Genomic DNA, 18,394 nt, shown 5'->3' with positions numbered 1-18,394 from the left:
ACAGACGAGTTGTTTTTAATAATGGAAAGGTCTTGTGTTACACGATAACACATCAGCGAGAAAAAAAACCCACTGACTCTGGGAAGGTATTGTGTGACCAATTTGGACAAAGAAGCAACAGCTGTAGACCATCACTAACTTGTAAGTGATCCGAGAAGGGAAACCTAGGTATCGCGAATTGACTTAATCAACATTGCAGGACTTCTTAGGTTGTTTCTCGAACAATAATCTGCACGAGGTTGCGAGAACGGAAATTACTATAGGAAGCGTAGTGCTAAGTCCTGCGCAAGCATGTTTTCGTGCTTCTGCCCCCAGGAAAGTTAAGTACCAGAATATTATTGCATCGTCATAAACTTTAACACAATATCGCTCCAGCACTTTGCTCCTAACAGCAACACATTTCTTGCACAGTTTAGCATTAATTTGTTTTGAGAAATTTCATCATGACATCGAGGGATGAAGTCGAAGGTGAGTGCAAACCAAGGATACAGTTTTGGTCACTATTACCTTCTTCTATAATATTCTGTCACCGTGATAGATAATTGCAGTCTTGGCTGTCTCGAGTGAATCGGTTCCCTACATAGATAATGTAATGAAATGGTTTGGTTACTTAATTGTTTTTTTATCACTATGAACTTTTCAGTATTACCACTTGGGACCTGAGGAGAGTGGCTTTTATATGATGACGGTCCTAATTGTGACCATATTATATACTAAGTGTGTTTAAATTTTCTTTGGTCAGTTTTCTCTATTGCACAACTAACATATCGTCCTCAAACAGATCGTAGCAATAGTCGCGCTTTAACTAACGTGAACACAAGTGAAACTAACACAACTATTATTTTACCAGACATAATGATTATGCACATGTGTTGTGCTTTCTGGTGCACCCCATGCTACTGTTTCTACGTGACGTGCAGATTTATGAACCTCTGCTACAGTCCAAACGACGACAACGACAAACCATCTCAGCAAGCCGAAGTCGTTCAAAATCCCGAACCCCAACAGAATAGTGTGGAGGTTATTCAGAAGCCCATTCACTTTAGTGACGGTGTGGCCACGGTTAGCTAAAGGGCAAGTTATTGATGTCGAGAGTTAGGGCTTGTATATAGTGTAGAGTGACATTATTGCTGGACATGAATTCCTGTTTTATCAGTCTTTCCCCGTTCTTGTTTTTGTCCATATAATCACATAATAAGGCTAAACATTATTTATCCAACTGTTATTTCTGGTCATATTGGTTGAGTATATGCAGCCTGTGCACAATTCCGGAAATTTAGTTTCGTTAGATATGTTGGTTTGTGCTTGAAAAATGCAAATTGCGATGGTTTACACCAAACTGATTATAGATGACACGTATGCACACGCTTGGCAACAATAAAGCATACACCAAGAAGGACTAAACCTATTTTATTTCCAAGATAGCCTGTGTTTGTTTACCAGCGAGAATCGGACACAGCAAAATCTTCGTGTAGATGGGGGGGGCAAATGGAAATATTATCTCATTAACATTTTTACAAAAAACAAGGGTTCAAATTGGAATTTTTGCGCAAAATCCAAATATCATTTTTATTGGCTGTGGGTGACGTGGGCACATAGGGCCACGTATTCACCAAACCTTAAACAATTGTTTTGCCGACAAAAATGATCCGAATTCAAAAAAACGTTAATTATTATCGACGTGAACTTGTGTGGGTGTGTGCTCTTAAATTCGTCCCGCGGCATTACGCAAACAGGTTTATGTTTGTGTAAGGCAGCGGTTGATCGTACCTTATCTAGACTCAAAGTTCAGCTAGTTGCTGGCCTCAGCTTGCTCTGACACAGTAAATACAACTCTGAATTAACAATGAGTATTGCCAAAGCATTGTGTGTAGTGAAATTTCTCGTTTGACTCTGAATATTTCAGATGCATAAAATCATGGATTTGTAACTAATCTGAAAGCATTCCGTAACAGCCAGAAAAACTGACCGTCACCGATATCAAAAGGACAGGACACTTGTTTCAAAAACTTGTATGACTAGACGAAGGGATATAAACGCTACAAAATGGCAACCGCGAGGATTAACAGTAAGTTCTTTTATTGCTGAGACTTCATTTCAGACAAATGTCTTTCGTGCGATATAGTGTATCGCACCTATGAACAACCCGAATCGTTAATATTGTATAATGTTACGTACTTACGTGTCAGACCTAAAATGTGACTACATGCTTAAAGATAGAACACAAACACTGCATAGCCCATATGCACTGTTTCTTCTGAATAATCATATTTTGGTAATAAACACCTTGTTTTTTGCAGACAGGAGCAGTGATATAACCACGACCTGTTGCAACATCATATTAGTGCTACCATTCATGATCGTGTTGTTTCCTGTGTTGTTTCTGTACTACCTAAGTATGCTCGTTATACAAATATGCTTTGGATCGGAACGACAGTACAACACTGAGTGCACCGACACTGCTGATATCATACAGCAGGGTGGTAGTCAGCAAGGACATCAGCACCACGTCCAACCGCCTCCCTACGCAGAAGTGATGCGACATGGTCACGATCGGTCGTTGCCTGGTTACTGTGAACCGCCACCACCATACGTGCCATAGATTAAACCTAAATATGGCGACGTTGAATTCCTTATTGGGTTAGAATCGCCAATGTAATAAGACATGCATTAACTGTGCAAATGCTGGTAGCATCTGGAATAGGAGAAGTTGTTTCAAAGGTGCGGTAAGTTCTATCAGTATCGAGAGGGGTTTGTATAACTCCAGGCCACTGTTCTACTGTTTTATCCCGCGCATCGTTTCCCAGTAGTGCAGCACTACTAGCGCTGTATTGTGTGTATTATGCATGGCGCCTTAAATCTGCGCTTTTGTGGTGCTGTGTTATGTTGTATATGTTCTGTGTTTATATATTCCGGGATTGTAGGAAAAATGGGTTTACCGATAATGATCTATCGAGGTAAGAAGGCGTTTAACCCGCATCTATTGTTCTTCTGACATTTAAAAGGATAACTTTAAGTTTATTCAATTGTAGAAATATGCATGAGGAAATCGTTTAATAAACAAAACGAATCAAAGCTGTATTACGTAGAACTTGGCCGTTTTTGGAATCATCGCAAAGCGTTACATTTACTGTGAACAGTGCAAATCTAAAACAATACAACCGTGGCCGCGTGATGGCACCAATGAGCTTCCATTTCATATATCGACGCGACCGGCAGTGACCTATTAGATGCAAAGTTATATGTCGCTGCCACTAAACAAGCCGTTGTCATGTCACATGTTTAGAGACAAAATAAGACACGGGGCAATGCCTTCCAATCAGAGTAAAAAACGCTTAAAGCAATTTGGGTATTTACCATTTTGGCTAATTTTGATGTTTGCATACGATATATTTTAACATAATTCGTTTATTTATTCATTTTAATTACGTAGTTAAGTTAAATGAGGCTACAAGCGACCGAACATACGACTACATACGGACAGCACGGCATCCTCTCACGTTTCTGTTGAACCTTTCACGTCGAGACGACGACCATTGTTAATTCTGAATATACATAACTGACAACGAAAGCTTGTTGTGCTGTAGGGACGCCAAGAGCCAGTAAGCTCAGTTATTTTTAATTGCGGTTTGTTTGTGTAGAAGCTTCAAATGTGTTACTTGCGAAATCAGACATGCCAAAATTAGTAAGTCTAACGCATGTTAACAATGTATAGCGTCATCAAATCTTAATCCAGTTGTTGATTGAATTTCTTCCAGATGGTATAGCATTTATGTAAAATATTGTATGGTTGTGAAATGTGTACAAAATGTTGTTTGTATTATTAATCGTTGATCTCATGCTGGCCAGTGTGCTCAAATACATGTCATCTAGTTCAATACAATGCCTTCCAGTCAAAGAACAGGTTTGCGATTAAATAAACTTCGTGTTCATTTTTTATCTCACTGCACAATAGACATAAGAGTGATGATTATTTCTCAACAATACAAGTTTGTTTGAATCTTAAATAAAATCTTTATATTTCAGCCCGGACAGGCGAAACATGTCAGACATTTGTGGAAAAACTAGTGACTTGCTGCGTTTACGCGGTAGCGATACCATTCTTTGCCGTGTACCTCTGCTTGCTTTTGCTCTACTACATATTATATGCCATATACCAGATCGTTCAGGAGGTCTACCGCTGTATTACAAACCCATGCAGAACGCAAAACGGCGAGGAAAATGCAGAGAGCACAGAGGAAAGTTTGGATCCCCCTCCGTCATACTATGAAGTGATGAGGAACAACCGCGACCAGCTGCTGCCGGGATACATAGAACCGCCACCTCCACCGTACACACCACACACTGCGTCGCCAGAATCCTCGTAAAATACGCATTGACATGACCATATGACAAGGGTGGATATATAGGCGCAATTTCTTACCAGCACAATATTTTTTCGTGATGGAACGTTTTCGTAAGATGATGTGCAATGTGCTCAAAAGATGTTGGAAATTAATTGTTTTCTACACGCTTTCATGTTACACTTCTGTGTGTAGCTTTTACACATTCCTCTGTAGTAGGTAAAATTCTGTCAAGTTGACTACACAAATAAAAAGAAATCAATTGTACAAAAAGCAAACCCATTACATTTTGCAACTTTTGGCAACACAAGCAATGCATACGTCGGCAAAACCGCCACTAGTAGAAAAATGTTTGGCCGAAATATCCATATCCAAAAATAATATTTATATCGGTTGTTGGCAGTGGCACAGTCAAGCAAAAAGCAACAACGCCTACAGTTTGAAAGCAATACAGTTTTTTTGTTTTGACAACTGCCACAAAGAGTTTTATTTCGTAACAATGAAGACGGTAAGTTACGTATCATCATTGTTTTTTTCGCGATACAATGAGGCAGTGTCGTGCCCAGCAATGTAAAGCCCTGTTCTAATTGAAACAGTCACCTAATCTCGTCGAGAATACATGTGTACGGAAAGTAAGTATTTGGCAGCGCGATTAACGCTCAAAAAGTAAAGGTTCAGCGCGAATTGCAACGTCACCCATTGGATGATTTACAATGTTTCAAGGAGTAGAATGTAAATTGTAGATAACCCAATGCCTTCCCAGCACGATCGGCGGACAAGAAGGGAAACCCGACGTTGTAGCAGAAGACGCAGTGAGTAACAGACTACACGTTAAATTTAATCTTGAGCAAGTATTAGACATAACAGCAGAATATGTTACATAGCCAACGCTCAGTTCACTATTTTAGCCCTTGAACAATCAGTCTACTTTGCTATTTGCTACAGTAAGATAAATTCTGCTTTTCGACACAGAGCCATTCGATTTGTTACGTTATGGCGCCTTCGCTTAAATTTCGCTACTACTGTAACTTGTTCTGTACAGTAGATCACTTGCCTTGACAAATAACCCTTTTTACTGATTCATATAAAACGTAAACCTATTTTGTTTCTCAATGATACCAACGTCTCAACACAAGCATATATTGTCCGATCGTTTGTGACAAACTCTTTTACATCTTCATCACAGCGCCACAGTATGTACGAAATCTTCGCGTGATTTCTCTGTACCTACTGGCTGTCATGCTACCTGGAATGCTCACTGGTTGGCTGTCCGGGCAAACAAATCTGGCCGTCGCGTTTCTTGCCATTTTCATCGCCACACTCACGTTTGCCGTCGTAACTTTTTTCTGCTGCGGCTCGAGAAGAAAATGCCCCTCGTGCTGTGCCCGGTGTTTTCCTGCAAACGAAGCGGTTTCATCGTCCCGAAGATACAGTGACGAGGCGCCCGCTTATGAGAGCATTGCCTTCACACCAGGCCAGCACAGACATGCATTGCCGGGTCTGGTGGAGGTACCTCCGCCGGCATACGAGGAGATACAGGTGGATCCCCCGAGTTATGACCGGAGCATTAACATGCCGCACGTTCCATCCAGTTCGTCGTGAAGAAAATCCCTGCATATTTTTCGAACGCACGCATGCGGCGATTTAGCATTGAAGTTGCGTGCGCCGAATACCCGAGTGAGCGCATTTCGAAATGGCGCATTGCTTTGCTGAGGTGGAACTTTATTGCACACAAATTCGCCAAATAAAGATTTTTCGCAACGTGTAATACTATGTTATATGGATAGATTTCAATGCATGTTTTTCTGCTTTGTTGTGAAACTATGGGCTGCAAACAGCTTTGTTGCGTCATGTACACATTTCTGTAGTTACGACAAATCGCCAACTGATGGGTGGAAAAACAATTAACTGTTTTGTCAATCACCCTATACATTTTGTGTGAAGGCAAGTTTTTAGAAATGTAATTTGAAAATCAAGTTTGTATTTATTGATAAAATAAACACGATTAAACAAATTTTTGACTTCATCAAATCCGTTTGTTGCAAATTTTGTGATTGTAAACATCTAACTTGTGGCTACACCAGTACTTTGTTCCGCAATGTAAGTCCTTTATATAAATATATATATGTATATATATATATATACCCACCAGAAAGTTTGGTTTAAATACCAGCCTTAACTTGTCCCAATTTTGCGAAAATACCTACCGAGGTGGGGCTGAACAGTTCGCCACGCATAAACAAAAGCGTTCGGCACAAAACCCCACATTTCAATCAGGTCACTAGACTACAACAAAAAAAACTTCAGACAACAGTTGCAGCGTACATGTAGGCAGAGCCCAAAAAATTGTTTACGATCTTTTCAGACTTATGCTGACATGCAACTACGAAAGGCTGAATGGCAACAATAAAGAATTTTTGCGGTAAGTTGACTTTTATTGCAAAGTTGACTGATTTTCAAGTTGTTGGAGTGCTGACTGTTCAATAACGATTAGTGATAAAACATTTATTGGTCAGCAAAGCGTGAAATGACGTAGTGTAGGTAATTATATCTTGCGTGAAGTGGAAACATTACAAACGTCATCCTTTTATCTCAGTCGTATTCTTTTGTGGAAGAACTTCGTGCATCATTCGCACTATTACCTCTACTGTAAAAATATTTCCTAAGCAACAATATAGGACAACTTAATCACATGTCATATTTGGCATTATTACATATACAGATTCTCCTCCCATTTCTGCCATAAACTTAATTGTTAATCGCGTTTTTTGATAGCTAGACCTTTTATCGCATGTATGTTGTTTTATTGCCGAACATACCATGTACCCCATTTTGATATTTTTTCCGTTGATGTTCAAACATGGTTCGGTGAGTGAACAATGTTTGCGCCTCTGTGATGTTCCCAACGAAACATTTGATGAAGTATAGAACCAATTAACAACTGTTCACCTTACAACATTCCGCATAAAAAGGAAACGTAAATAATCGTGTAGATAGATTCAGTCAAATGCCATTGTATTCGCGGAAAGACGCATATTATATGATATACAATATAACTGAAAATGCATCGATTTGTACGTGATAAATTTTCTTGTTGCAGAAAGGAGAATTTGGAGGCGAACCCTTTTTCAACCGCGGGTGCTGTTAGTATTTACCGTCACTGGTTTCATGACCGCGGCCATCACCACCAACTACCCCGCCCAAATGACCACAGGGTCTGTAGGCGTTGTGTGCTTGCTCTTGTATATCTACGCCCTGCGAAGATGGATAAAAGACACCAGAAATCATGAAGACGATTCCGATACGTCAGAAGACAATGTCCTTCCCCGCCGACCAAACTGTTCAAGAAGAGATTTTTGCATTGTGCCGACACACGCTGGGCAATCAGTGGACAAACCTCCGTCATACGAAAAGGCTTTACGCCTGCCGCAGGCATCGTCGCCTTCATATAAAACTTGTTCCGCAGCTGGAAACCACAACGTTGACACAAGGTCTCAGGGAGTTCGAAAGTAATTAAAAAGTCCGACCTTTGAAATATGTTTTGCCCAAATGCCGTAAAACAGGACAGCATTCCATGTGCGGCCAAAGGGGTTAGAATTCGTCTGAATCAACACAATGGTCATAAAACCAACATGTTGCTTATTTAGGGAAAATAACATCTTCTAGTAAATTTTGGCTTTTTGGCGCAAATATAACACGTTGTCTAGAAAGCAACATGTTGGTTAAATAAGCAACGTGTTCTTTTTGCGAACTATGACCCTTATTGGACGCCCACAATATAGAGTGTCCAGGATGTCATGGCGTTCAAGGGGGCGGGGCAAGCACCCTTCAAATATTTGTGTGCAACCATGCGAGAGGGCCCCGGGCAAATTGAGTCCGTCACACCCACTGAGCAAGCACACAGCATCCGTTTGCTACAATAGTTCATGTTTTCCAGACATGTAAAAACTTGCTAGTTGTCAACTCAGCACCACAACGGTGCAGAGAGAGCGCCAGATTGCCGCGCGTTTATTAAGAAGTGCTACTGTTTGATCGAATGGCTGAACCACGAATTGGATATAATTATTAACCAAGGAGCAATGTTTTGCAAAATAATCACGACCGACAAAAGTTTGTGGTACGTTTGACTTGACAGGGATATTAATGCAAGGCTGTCGCCAGGTGTTTTTTTAAACAATAAATGTATCGCTGCATTTTTCTTCTTATACTGTATGGATTAACTGTTATGTTTTTCCTAACACGAGGAACAAAGTTTCTACCTACGCTGGTGGGGAGATCAGTTTTATTATGCAACGCAAACAAAGTTTTGGCGCTGTGCGTGAGTTCTTAGTCGTTTTACCCACATTATGTGCGAAAACGGGTCATGAAATTTAACTGAACTGACAATTAAAATCGGGAGTAGCTTCACTGCTAAGGGTCGAAGATTAAAGGTTTCTAAATGCTATCCTTTCATAGCAAACACACTTAGGAAAAAAAGGGACACTCTGTGTAATATAATAGTTTTCGGCGGGGTCAGACCTAAATAGAAGTTGCTTGGTCCGGTTAACAATAATGCCACGCAGATAGATGCGACACAAAGGGTCCGACTGGTTTCAAGCATAAAACAGTTGTGTGCTTTCAGCAAAAGGAACTTCGCCAGCGTTACAGCCTACATACGCAATGTATACAGTTCGTGCAAAAACAAAAAAGGGTTTTTATTTCAAACGATTTCTTTGAGCCAAAATATATTTAATGCACGACAACAACTTATCACTGTTGACATTTTGATAGGCAGCAACAAGTGGTGTTGGTACAAATATGATAAAAAGCTTAGTACAGACCTTAGACGCGGATAATAAACATTCTAAAGGTGATATAGGTAGGAATCCTTGTTTCTACAACATGCTTTGCGAAAAATGTTTGTATCACTGTAGGATTTGATACAAAACAGCATTTGTTATTTTAATTCGAAAGATGAAATAGGTGTTGTGTGGCAATGATCAGAAAATTTTAGTTTTTAAATCTTTTTTGAACAGATTGGTAAGATACTGATTAGCAAAAATGTCTCAGCAAAACTTCATGGACAATGAGGAGCTCCACAGTCGCTCGTGCAGTTGTCACGCCATTTTCTGCTGCGCGCGTGAGTGCTGTTTGTGTTCTTTACGTGATAAAGCTTCTATGTGAAAAGCTTCATTACCAAAACCCGCATACAGTGTAGTGTACTTTGCAAAACAACATCGCATTTTTAATATAAAATTGCGTAACATAGGCAGGCATTTGTGGTATCCTGCATTTATGATTAACTCTGTTTGTCAGGAATTAAAACAGTCGAAATTACTTTCACAGCTTCACGATTCGACGGCATTATGCTCATTGGCCTTGGTATGCTGCTTGGCCCTTTGATCTACCTTTTTGTGGTAGCGTCACCTGATATTGACGAACACTCGTGCGTAACCAAATCGTGGACTCTTGTCGGGACTGGAATATTGCTCGTTGCGCTGGTGCTGATTTCTTGCTGGAGATCATGCGTTGGCTTCTATCACGAACGAAAAGAAGATAAAAAAAAGGTGAAAGGAACGTGTCATTGCGGACATGTTAATTACGCCTGCACCGAGGGACAAGACATTGTGTAGCGTTTTTGATTGTGAGCTGTGTGTGAAAGAACACGACAAACAAAACATCATAAAGAGTTGGAACCACCTGTTTCGTTTCGTACATGGCGTACAGTTTCGTACAGTATATGTACTTTCCTGCTACAGACCCCAGGAGAGTATGGTGCAGCCGGTGCGGCGTAGCAGGTTCCATACAAGTCCGTAAGGGTCAATGAATATGATCACCAATAAAGTCACACTCCAGAAATTTTTTTGTGCTCTCAAGGCCATGTCCTGTAGCCGGAATACATATTAGCATATTCACGAGAGCAAACGAAACTCCAAACACAAGTGTGTTTGCTTGCCAAATATCTGCTCGCAGCCTGTGCAATGATAACGCCCTTGTTGTTCTGTCCGTTTTATTACCGAGCGTCGAGTTATTAAAATATACAAACTGTTTAAAGATGGGTTATTTATTAAAAAAAAAGACAGAGGGGAACATATCAATCAGTCAAAAGCTCCGTGTAAAACAATAAATATCACGAAACGTACGATAAACAGCATGAACAGTAATTTGACCGTTTCGAACGTTGTAAGTTGTCTTGCCAGACGAAAATATAGCTTTTCTGTTAGCGGAGACTATAACTTACCGAATGTGGTTATACAAAGGCAAAGGTTCCAACCACCAATCCGTGAGGCATTTGTCACCGGTCCAAAGAGAAAAAAAATATTGACCATAATTTGTGAGTGCGACCGGTGCGACATACTTTACATTCACGAAGTTGCAAATACTTGTTGCGCACTTATCCAGTCAGCTGGTCACATGATATTTTCATTGGCCTCAATCGTATGGAGAAGTATAACTAACGGACACATTACAATCGTTATTCTGCTACACCCTGAAAACCGGTCTGTAAAAATACTACCAGCGTTACACCGGTCCGTAGTGCAAAAAAGGTAAGAGACCTCTGTACTATGGTATTATACTTAGCATCAAAAAATCCTTCCTGTCATCCGATACAAGATCTTCCAACCGTATCCACATGTGCGTTGTTGCATGCTATTGATTGCGTCAGGTTTGGGTTCACTAGCTAATCACTTTTAGATGTGTTTTTGGAAGTCTTAACTTTGTTTTGTCGTTGTACGATAAGTTTAGCATTTGTTGATAGTTTGCACAATTTTCTTCATGGAAAGGAAAGCAGTACAGGAGGAAATTCGAGCCCAAGGGGATTTAGTTCGCAAGTTGAAGACGGACAAAGCTGATAAACAACAGGTACAAACAAAAATACTTACCGTATATGTTTCGTGTATTTGCAGAGTTGTTGGTCAGGGTCGGTTGCATCCGTTATACTCTATGCTTAATTTTACGTACTGCGTCAGACGATGTCTGAAATTAGGCTTGCAAAATGCCTATTGCCAGAAAGTTCAACGTTTGTTTTGTAACAATGTCAGTGTTGCTGAACAAATTAACAAGGTGAATATGGGCCAAAATATGCAAGTTTAAATTCGTGCATTACAGGGACAAATAACCAGTACATTATTACTACCTGTGTATGAACCTCCAAAAATACTATTCCAAATACTTTACTGATTGAAGAACCATCAAGTTGTGATTTTTTAGATTGATGAAGAGGTTGCCAAACTACTTGCTTTAAAAGCACAACTGGGTGATTCCCCAGCACCAAAGTTTCAACTGAAAACACCAAAAGGAACCAGGGATTATGGAGCAGAGCAAATGTCTGTACGGGAGAAAGTGTTTGACTGTGTGATAAAGTGTTTCAAACGCCATGGAGCGACAACACTTGATACACCAGTGTTTGAATTGAAGGTCTGTGGCATTGTTTTTTTTTCAAAAGTTGTTTGCGGTTTTAAGCAAATATTTGTGTTGTAAAGGAAACCTTGACAAATAAATATGGAGAGGACAGCAAACTTATCTATGACCTCAAAGACCAGGGTGGTGAAATGCTTTCATTGCGATATGATTTGACGGTAAGTGTACATTCTGGACTTGCCTTGTATTTCATAGTTAACAGTTTTTTGTTGAACTATGTTTGATTTGTAAGGTTCCTTTTGCTCGTTACATGGCCATGACCAAAACCCAAAATATTAAACGATACCACATTGCCAAAGTGTATCGACGTGATAATCCAAAAATGACCAGAGGGAGGTATAGAGAGTTTTATCAGGTAATTGTGCTCTGAATTTTTTTAATTGTCTGTGATATAAACTCTGTTTTTTTTTTTTGCTTTAGTGTGATTTTGACATCGCTGGCCAGTACGATCCAATGATAACAGATGCAGAGTGTTTACGCATTGTCTCAGAAATCCTTTCTGGGCTCGATTTGGGTGAATATCTCATAAAAGTACGTTTATATACAGTTTTCTTGATTACTGAATCTTTAACACATTTTAAGCAACAGAATGCACATCATATTAAACCTGACTATTGTGACTATTTTATATCAAATTGTTTGTTCCAACCAATGTTGTGTAAGTTAAAATTTACCTCTCAGGTGAATGATCGAAGAATTTTGGATGGGGTGTTTGAGGTGTGTGGTTGTCCAAAAGACAAGTTTAGGTCTGCCTGTTCAGCTGTTGACAAACTGGACAAGTTACCTTGGGAAGATGTGAGAGCTGAAATGCTTGATAAGGGTTTAACAGAGGATGCTGCAGACAAAATTGGAACATATGTGCAATTATCAGGTGTCTGTAAATTTCTTTTTTTCAAATTTGTTCGGATCATATTGTATTTTAATTTTATATTGTGTGAAAAAGGTGGTCAAGAACTCATAGACAGACTGCTTAACGATGAAAGCTTGGCCAAAAGCAAATGTGCTGCTGCTGGTCTGAATGATATGAAATTGTTGTTCAATTACTTGGAAATTTTTCAGGTCAATGACAAGGTAAGTAATGTGATATTATCTAGACAAATGTAAAAATGTTAACTTGTGAGTGTTGTTTGTAGACAGCATTTGATCTTAGTCTTGCAAGAGGCCTAGACTATTACACTGGTGCAATATTTGAAGCTATTCTTACCAATGCTGACATCGCAAATGAAAAAGAAAGGGTAAAAGGGGAAACAGTTGGAGTAGGTTCAGTTGCTGGTGGAGGTCGCTATGACAATCTTGTAGGCAGTTTTGACCCTAAAGGACGATCGGTAAAGAAATAAACATTAATAGACAACATGTTACTATTTGAATGTATTTTTTGTTAAAGGTCCCTTGTGTTGGTGTAAGTATAGGCGTGGAAAGAATTTTTTCAATTCTTGAAGCACGGATGAAGCAGGGTGGTCAGAAACTGAGGACAAATGACACCCAAGTATATGTTGCATCACCACAAAAAGGTTTTCTCCAAGAAAGAATGAAAATAGTAACTGAACTATGGAATGCGAATATAAAGGTTGATAACTGCGATAGTGGTCTGTACTCAACTACACACTTTTACAAATGTATTTTTGCAGGCTGAAACTTCATACAAAAAGAATCCAAAAATGCTAAACCAGTTACAAGAATGTGAAGACAATGGCATACCTCTGGTTGTCATAATTGCCTCCGGAGAAATGGAAAGTGGAACAGTTAAAGTTCGCAATGTTGCAACAAGAGAGGAGGCGTCTGTCTCCAGACAAGATATGATCAGTGAACTGCAAAACCGCCTACTGTCTTCTTGCAATGGAACAAAATAAATCTGATATATTTGCTTGGTTTATAGAAAAAATACAGCTGCTACATTAGTGTCTTATGGTGCATGATATCAGAGTAAAATTTTTATTTTATTCACTCACACAAACACACACAATTGAATAAGTTTGCAGGTTGAAACAAAGAATATTGAAAGGTGTACAAGCACCACAGTGTGCTTCAGAAATCTCGATTCAGTTGCTTTCAAGGAACAAAATATTTCGGGGTATCCATGTGAAAATGGTGCTCACTTCCATACCAGTGACCAAAATGTTTTTCACCAAATATCTCATTAAATTTTATAGCTTCAGATACATCATCTTTGTTCTGTGTTAGTTTATCGTTGTCAGGGGCGGCTTTATTGCTTTTACTTGGGATCCTCCACCTTCCCATTTGCAGTTCTGTGTCGCTGAGACCACCATGCGAGATTCTTGCATAACCTAGCCTAAAGACCAATATAAAATAAAATTTTGACCACAACAACCACTTTTATTTCTCCCGACAAACAAAACACAGAATGTATGACTAAAGTTAAGCAATGTCAATATTGGAAGATAATTTAGCTTTACCTTGTTAGGCCCCTGTACATGATGTATTCACACCATCGGTCCCTGTCACTTGAGTCTATGTCTTTTAAGCCACCAGCACTTGTCAGTTTTTTATAGTCACGACTTCCTGGAGATGAAGTAACATAACCAAGAAAAACTACAGGGTTTTCAGACTCTCTGCTTAAACGTGCGAGTTCTGAAGCTTGCAATTTCCGATCCAAGTTGTCTCTGAATTTAGAAGCATCTTATAACTTAATCTATTTCTTGTGCAAATGTAAACTATGAAGAAAATGCATGCATATCATCTAAAAACTTGCCGGTCGTTGCCCATGTGGGTGACCACAAAGTCAACAAGGTTTCCTGAGATATTAACTGTCGCAGAAATGGCTGGAGCAAGCTCTCCATGCGGAGATGGCAAAAGATGATGTTGAGATTTTACAATTGGGTATTTGGACAACAATAAATTGCCTAAATGCAGTTGAAAAATTAGTGCAAAGAAACCCACCCATGAAAAAAAAACATTCATTAGCTTACCCCAAGTATGGTCTCTTGTGGAAGGTCCGAAGTCTGAATACATTCCCAGTCTTTCTCCAAGCCACATCGCTATATCGTTGTTGCCTTCACAAAAAAAAATAAACTTTGCCTGTAAATCATTTACCAATTGTGATATGTAGAATAAATGTAGCTTTCCACTTACCTAGGTACGGTTTGGATGCATCACTTTCCAACAAAGTTATCACATCAGCTTGGGTGTTGTTAAGAAGTTTTGCAGCCCTCTCCAGGCTCGGCCAGCCTCGATTGTCATAACCAAAATGAAATGTCCAAATTAGTGCAGAAAATTCCTTGTCATTTATTTTTTCAGCACCTACAGAAGCATGTTTAAAATTAGTCACATTGTACGGCCGGATGTCTTGCACCTTGACTGTAAAAATATCAAATAATCAATAATGTAACATACCTAAAGGTTGCAAGGTGTTATACTTGGGCCATACAAAATTCCGGTATTCAAAACCCATCAAACCCACCAGACACAAACAGAACAAAAACCTTTTCACAATATGGCCAAAGCTTTGTTCTTCTGGTTTGATAACTTTTGGTTGCTCAGAAAGTCTGGCTTGAAGGTAAAACTTTTTTAGGGGTAAGGCCAAGGAAAGGCATAACGATTTGGTGCAATCTGCTTTCAAAAATGCTGTCAAACCAACCAGAGCCATCATAACAGCTGTGAAAGGGTAGGCAACAAAATAAACACAACAAGCAGTTTAATTAAAAACCTTACCAACTATGATGTAAGTCCTTTCTCTTGCTAGTTCCCCACCAAATGGAACAAAGTTGTAAGCCGTACACCAAACCATTCCAAATACTCCAATTAAATACACTGCATTGCCTATCACCAAAGACTTGCCCGGATTTTTTGTGTTTACTAATTTCTCACATATCAAAGGCCAGACTGACATGATGTAAAGTGCCAAACATGATCCTGTGTATAATTTCTTTCTTAATTTTGCACAGCACAAACAGTCAATCACACTTTACCTGCTGCAAATGCGTACCACCTTTCAAGAAACATTAAACCCACACCAGAGATAACCCCAAACAAAGACCACATCATGTTTTTTGAAACACTTGTAAACATAGATAAAAACAATCCAGCAGTCATCATCAGCAAAATTAGACCACTAAAAATGGTAGAACCATACCAACATGACAAAATCAAAAATGTAAATGAATTTATAAAAGTAATACCTCCATGGACTTGGCACAGGCCCAGTATCAGGAAAGCCTTTCACAGTAAATCGTGAAACAATGGATACTTCACCAAATATAGCATGGATTATAAAGAATGCAGCGCCATATCCAATACTAATGAGCAAATCATTGGTTTCTCTAAAATATAATAAAAACTTACCACAAGATCCAAAATATACCAACAACCAAACCTACTTTGCTTCTTCCTCTGTGTCTTTTTTCTCCTTTTGTGAGTGCTTTGGTGGGCGAACAATGTGGTGAGACAACATCTTTATTCCAATTGCCAATGCAAGAAGTGTCACCAGAACCTTATTGGTCATTTGATCATTCCACATTGGTGTCATGGATATGTACCTGAAGATACAACAATCTTAAAACATGATTACTTGGTCATTACACCTGTTATTTACCAAACTCTGGAGGAAAGCAAAGCGATAAATCCTATAGTATGTCCCCAAAAGGCAAGTTTCCTCTCATATTCATCTTCTGACCACCAGGTGGCAGCTTGCATAAGAAAAGCCGCAGCTACTCCAAATGAAAGACCAACTAGTCTTGATAATGTTGAAGGAGCATGAAAAGATGCACATCCACCTAGATATAAACACATTATTACTTTTAAGGATTTTTTTATTTGGTATTTGCAGTATAGTATACATAAAGCAGTAACATATATTTAAGTAATATTCTTTCTATCTTTACCTAACATCACAACTAGATACAGCTGAACGGCTCCATGGCTTCCAATTATTTTGTTCATTGTATCTCCGCACATAAATAATATTGGGGAAAAGACAACGACTACAAACACTTCATAACCGGTTATGTCAAGTTCATTCAAAGGGTAAAACCATATCATCGGACCCAAACCATGAACTAGGCACCAAAATGCATAGCCAATGCATGATTCTCGAAACAGGGATACAACACCGTACAACTCTGTCTTGGCCATATTGACAAGTGTTTTATTTCGCTACAGCTTGTTCGATGCACTGCTTTAGCGCTAGGAATTCTTTTTCGCAATCTCCCTTCCGAAGATTGTCCCATTCACTAACGCACGTTCCGTATGTGATGGCTTGCTTAGAACAGGTACGTAGTTTTCGCGGAAGTTGTCTTCTGATGTAATCCCTGGCTTGCAAAAATGCCTGTGGATTTTTGGGCATCTCACTACTTACCTCGTGCCTGTCGCATTCGTGCAATATTGACACTTTGTGAAATGTAAAAAAGTTCCGAGACGAGAACAAATATTTGCAATGAGTAGCAGCGTTAGATAGTTAACGGTCTGGAACGGTAGTTACTCGAGCGAAGAATTTCACTGTGTTCACAAGACTGATCTCTATTCGGTTTACAACTTCTTTCTGAAGCCATGAGCAGCTTGTGTAGCCACCCACGTCTTTTTTCATAGAACCATTAACAAAAATCTTGTCCCCTTGTTACCGTTTTTAAAAATGTTGTGGTAACTTCATATATATTCGTGTCACAGCAGAATTTCTCTACTGGGGGGTCCATGGACAACGACCTATCGGGAGGATCACGGGCCTTCCTCAAAAATAATACGTACAGCGATAAAGTTAATTTTGTATTGGGTTAGACCAGAAACCCTGTGCTAAAGCCTGCTGTTATAGCTGCATTGTTTGACCATAGTGCTTCGTGGCCATGTGGAATTGAAATTTTCCCTCGCTAACAGGAAATCGTTTCCAAGCGGTTTCCATTGTCATCATAAATCAATCGCATTTTCTTTTGTAGCTTTAACAAACTCGCACGTTAACGTGTAACTCCACCTTTATCTGCACCACAACGTAATTATCAAAGTAGCCACTATGAACCCATCTATTTAAAGCGTAATACAAACGGTGGGGTCAATCAACGCTTGACAAAAGCGGAACAAGAAAGCGCTTAAAGATTAAACTTCGTGTTTGCTGGCCTTTGTTTTAACAAGAGTTAGATACGGAGTGCTTTAGCTGAGCAGTACTGTACGTTTCGTGTACGGTAAGTGTTCAGTATTGTTTCACAGTAACAAATCATGAAAAAGTTTAAATATCTTCAAAAGTTGAAATATTGGGATCTACCCAAAACTGCAGATGCAGGCCTAGCGACTTCATGCAAGGGTGGTAACTCAGTGTTTTGCCTTGGCACATATAGCATTGCAAGAGGTCGAAGTTGTTGTTTTTCATTACTAGCCCTTTCTTTACTGTTATTGTTTTTCAGACGTTTTTAAAATCATTTATAATGTTTACTGCAAGAACTGAAGATGTCCATGGGGCGAAATATATATTCTTGATTATAAGCCAGGTTGATCTTGCAATAAAAAGCTGCTGCTCCTGCTTTTTTTAGTAAAGCTATAAATGCACTTGTTTCGCTCACATACAGCGGTTCGCGCAATCCTGTACGAATTGGATTCCCAAACATTGTAGGCTACACGCATTTTATGTTTTAAATTGTGGCGCATTCCGATGCGTTACGGAAATGCAAGGTCCTATAACCCGTTATAACGCACGCACTTGGAGCTTCACC

General features: G+C 39.4%; 5 protein-coding genes and 1 long non-coding RNA gene across 7 annotated transcripts; 5 read left to right on the top strand and 1 right to left on the bottom strand.

Annotated features, from left to right (window-relative positions):
* Window positions 1–162: 162 nt before the first annotated feature.
* Window positions 163–1,394, top strand: LOC145912243 (uncharacterized). The gene is made up of 2 exons (XR_014403277.1): window positions 163–468; window positions 851–1,394. It is a non-coding gene; the product is annotated as an uncharacterized LOC145912243 (long non-coding RNA).
* Window positions 1,395–1,592: 198 nt separating this feature from the next.
* Window positions 1,593–2,602, top strand: LOC145911850 (uncharacterized). Its single transcript, XM_082999291.1, has 2 exons — window positions 1,593–2,068; window positions 2,301–2,602. The coding sequence occupies exons 1-2, from the start codon at window positions 2,047–2,049 to the stop codon at window positions 2,600–2,602; spliced, it is 324 nt and encodes a 107-aa protein (XP_082855417.1). The 5' UTR covers window positions 1,593–2,046.
* Window positions 2,603–3,762: 1,160 nt separating this feature from the next.
* On the top strand, window positions 3,763–4,550 carry LOC145912303 (uncharacterized). Its single transcript, XM_082999727.1, has 2 exons — window positions 3,763–3,904; window positions 4,027–4,550. Exons 1-2 carry the CDS (start codon window positions 3,883–3,885, stop codon window positions 4,365–4,367), a joined length of 363 nt encoding a protein of 120 aa, XP_082855853.1. The 5' UTR covers window positions 3,763–3,882; the 3' UTR covers window positions 4,368–4,550.
* Window positions 4,551–4,930: 380 nt separating this feature from the next.
* On the top strand, window positions 4,931–6,282 carry LOC145912247 (uncharacterized). Its single transcript, XM_082999660.1, has 2 exons — window positions 4,931–5,155; window positions 5,530–6,282. The coding sequence occupies exons 1-2, from the start codon at window positions 5,095–5,097 to the stop codon at window positions 5,943–5,945; spliced, it is 477 nt and encodes a 158-aa protein (XP_082855786.1). The 5' UTR covers window positions 4,931–5,094; the 3' UTR covers window positions 5,946–6,282.
* Window positions 6,283–11,010: 4,728 nt separating this feature from the next.
* On the top strand, window positions 11,011–13,608 carry LOC145912264 (histidine--tRNA ligase-like). Of its 2 annotated transcripts, none has more exons than XM_082999680.1 (10): window positions 11,011–11,186; window positions 11,535–11,741; window positions 11,807–11,902; window positions 11,977–12,099; window positions 12,165–12,275; window positions 12,426–12,615; window positions 12,688–12,815; window positions 12,878–13,069; window positions 13,129–13,311; window positions 13,373–13,608. In XM_082999680.1, the coding sequence occupies exons 1-10, from the start codon at window positions 11,100–11,102 to the stop codon at window positions 13,592–13,594; spliced, it is 1,539 nt and encodes a 512-aa protein (XP_082855806.1). In that variant the 5' UTR covers window positions 11,011–11,099; the 3' UTR covers window positions 13,595–13,608. The 2 variants fall into 2 exon arrangements, with proteins under 2 accessions (XP_082855806.1, XP_082855805.1); XM_082999679.1 differs by having other exon boundaries at window positions 11,011–11,387.
* Window positions 13,609–13,615: 7 nt separating this feature from the next.
* LOC145912262 (PGAP2-interacting protein-like) lies at window positions 13,616–17,137 on the bottom strand. Its single transcript, XM_082999678.1, has 12 exons — window positions 16,583–17,137; window positions 16,294–16,474; window positions 16,079–16,237; window positions 15,881–16,021; window positions 15,671–15,813; window positions 15,414–15,614; window positions 15,096–15,356; window positions 14,835–15,002; window positions 14,672–14,755; window positions 14,455–14,605; window positions 14,159–14,365; window positions 13,616–14,034 (listed from the first exon to the last, which is right to left on the bottom strand). The coding sequence occupies exons 1-12, from the start codon at window positions 16,830–16,832 to the stop codon at window positions 13,794–13,796; spliced, it is 2,187 nt and encodes a 728-aa protein (XP_082855804.1). The 5' UTR covers window positions 16,833–17,137; the 3' UTR covers window positions 13,616–13,793.
* Between the last annotated feature and the right edge of the window lie 1,257 nt (window positions 17,138–18,394).

Source organism: Ascidia mentula, chromosome 8 (genome assembly GCF_947561715.1).
Source record: "Ascidia mentula chromosome 8, kaAscMent1.1, whole genome shotgun sequence".
Classification (NCBI taxonomy): Eukaryota; Metazoa; Chordata; class Ascidiacea; order Phlebobranchia; family Ascidiidae; genus Ascidia; species Ascidia mentula.
This window is presented reverse-complemented; position numbering and strand designations above follow the sequence as displayed.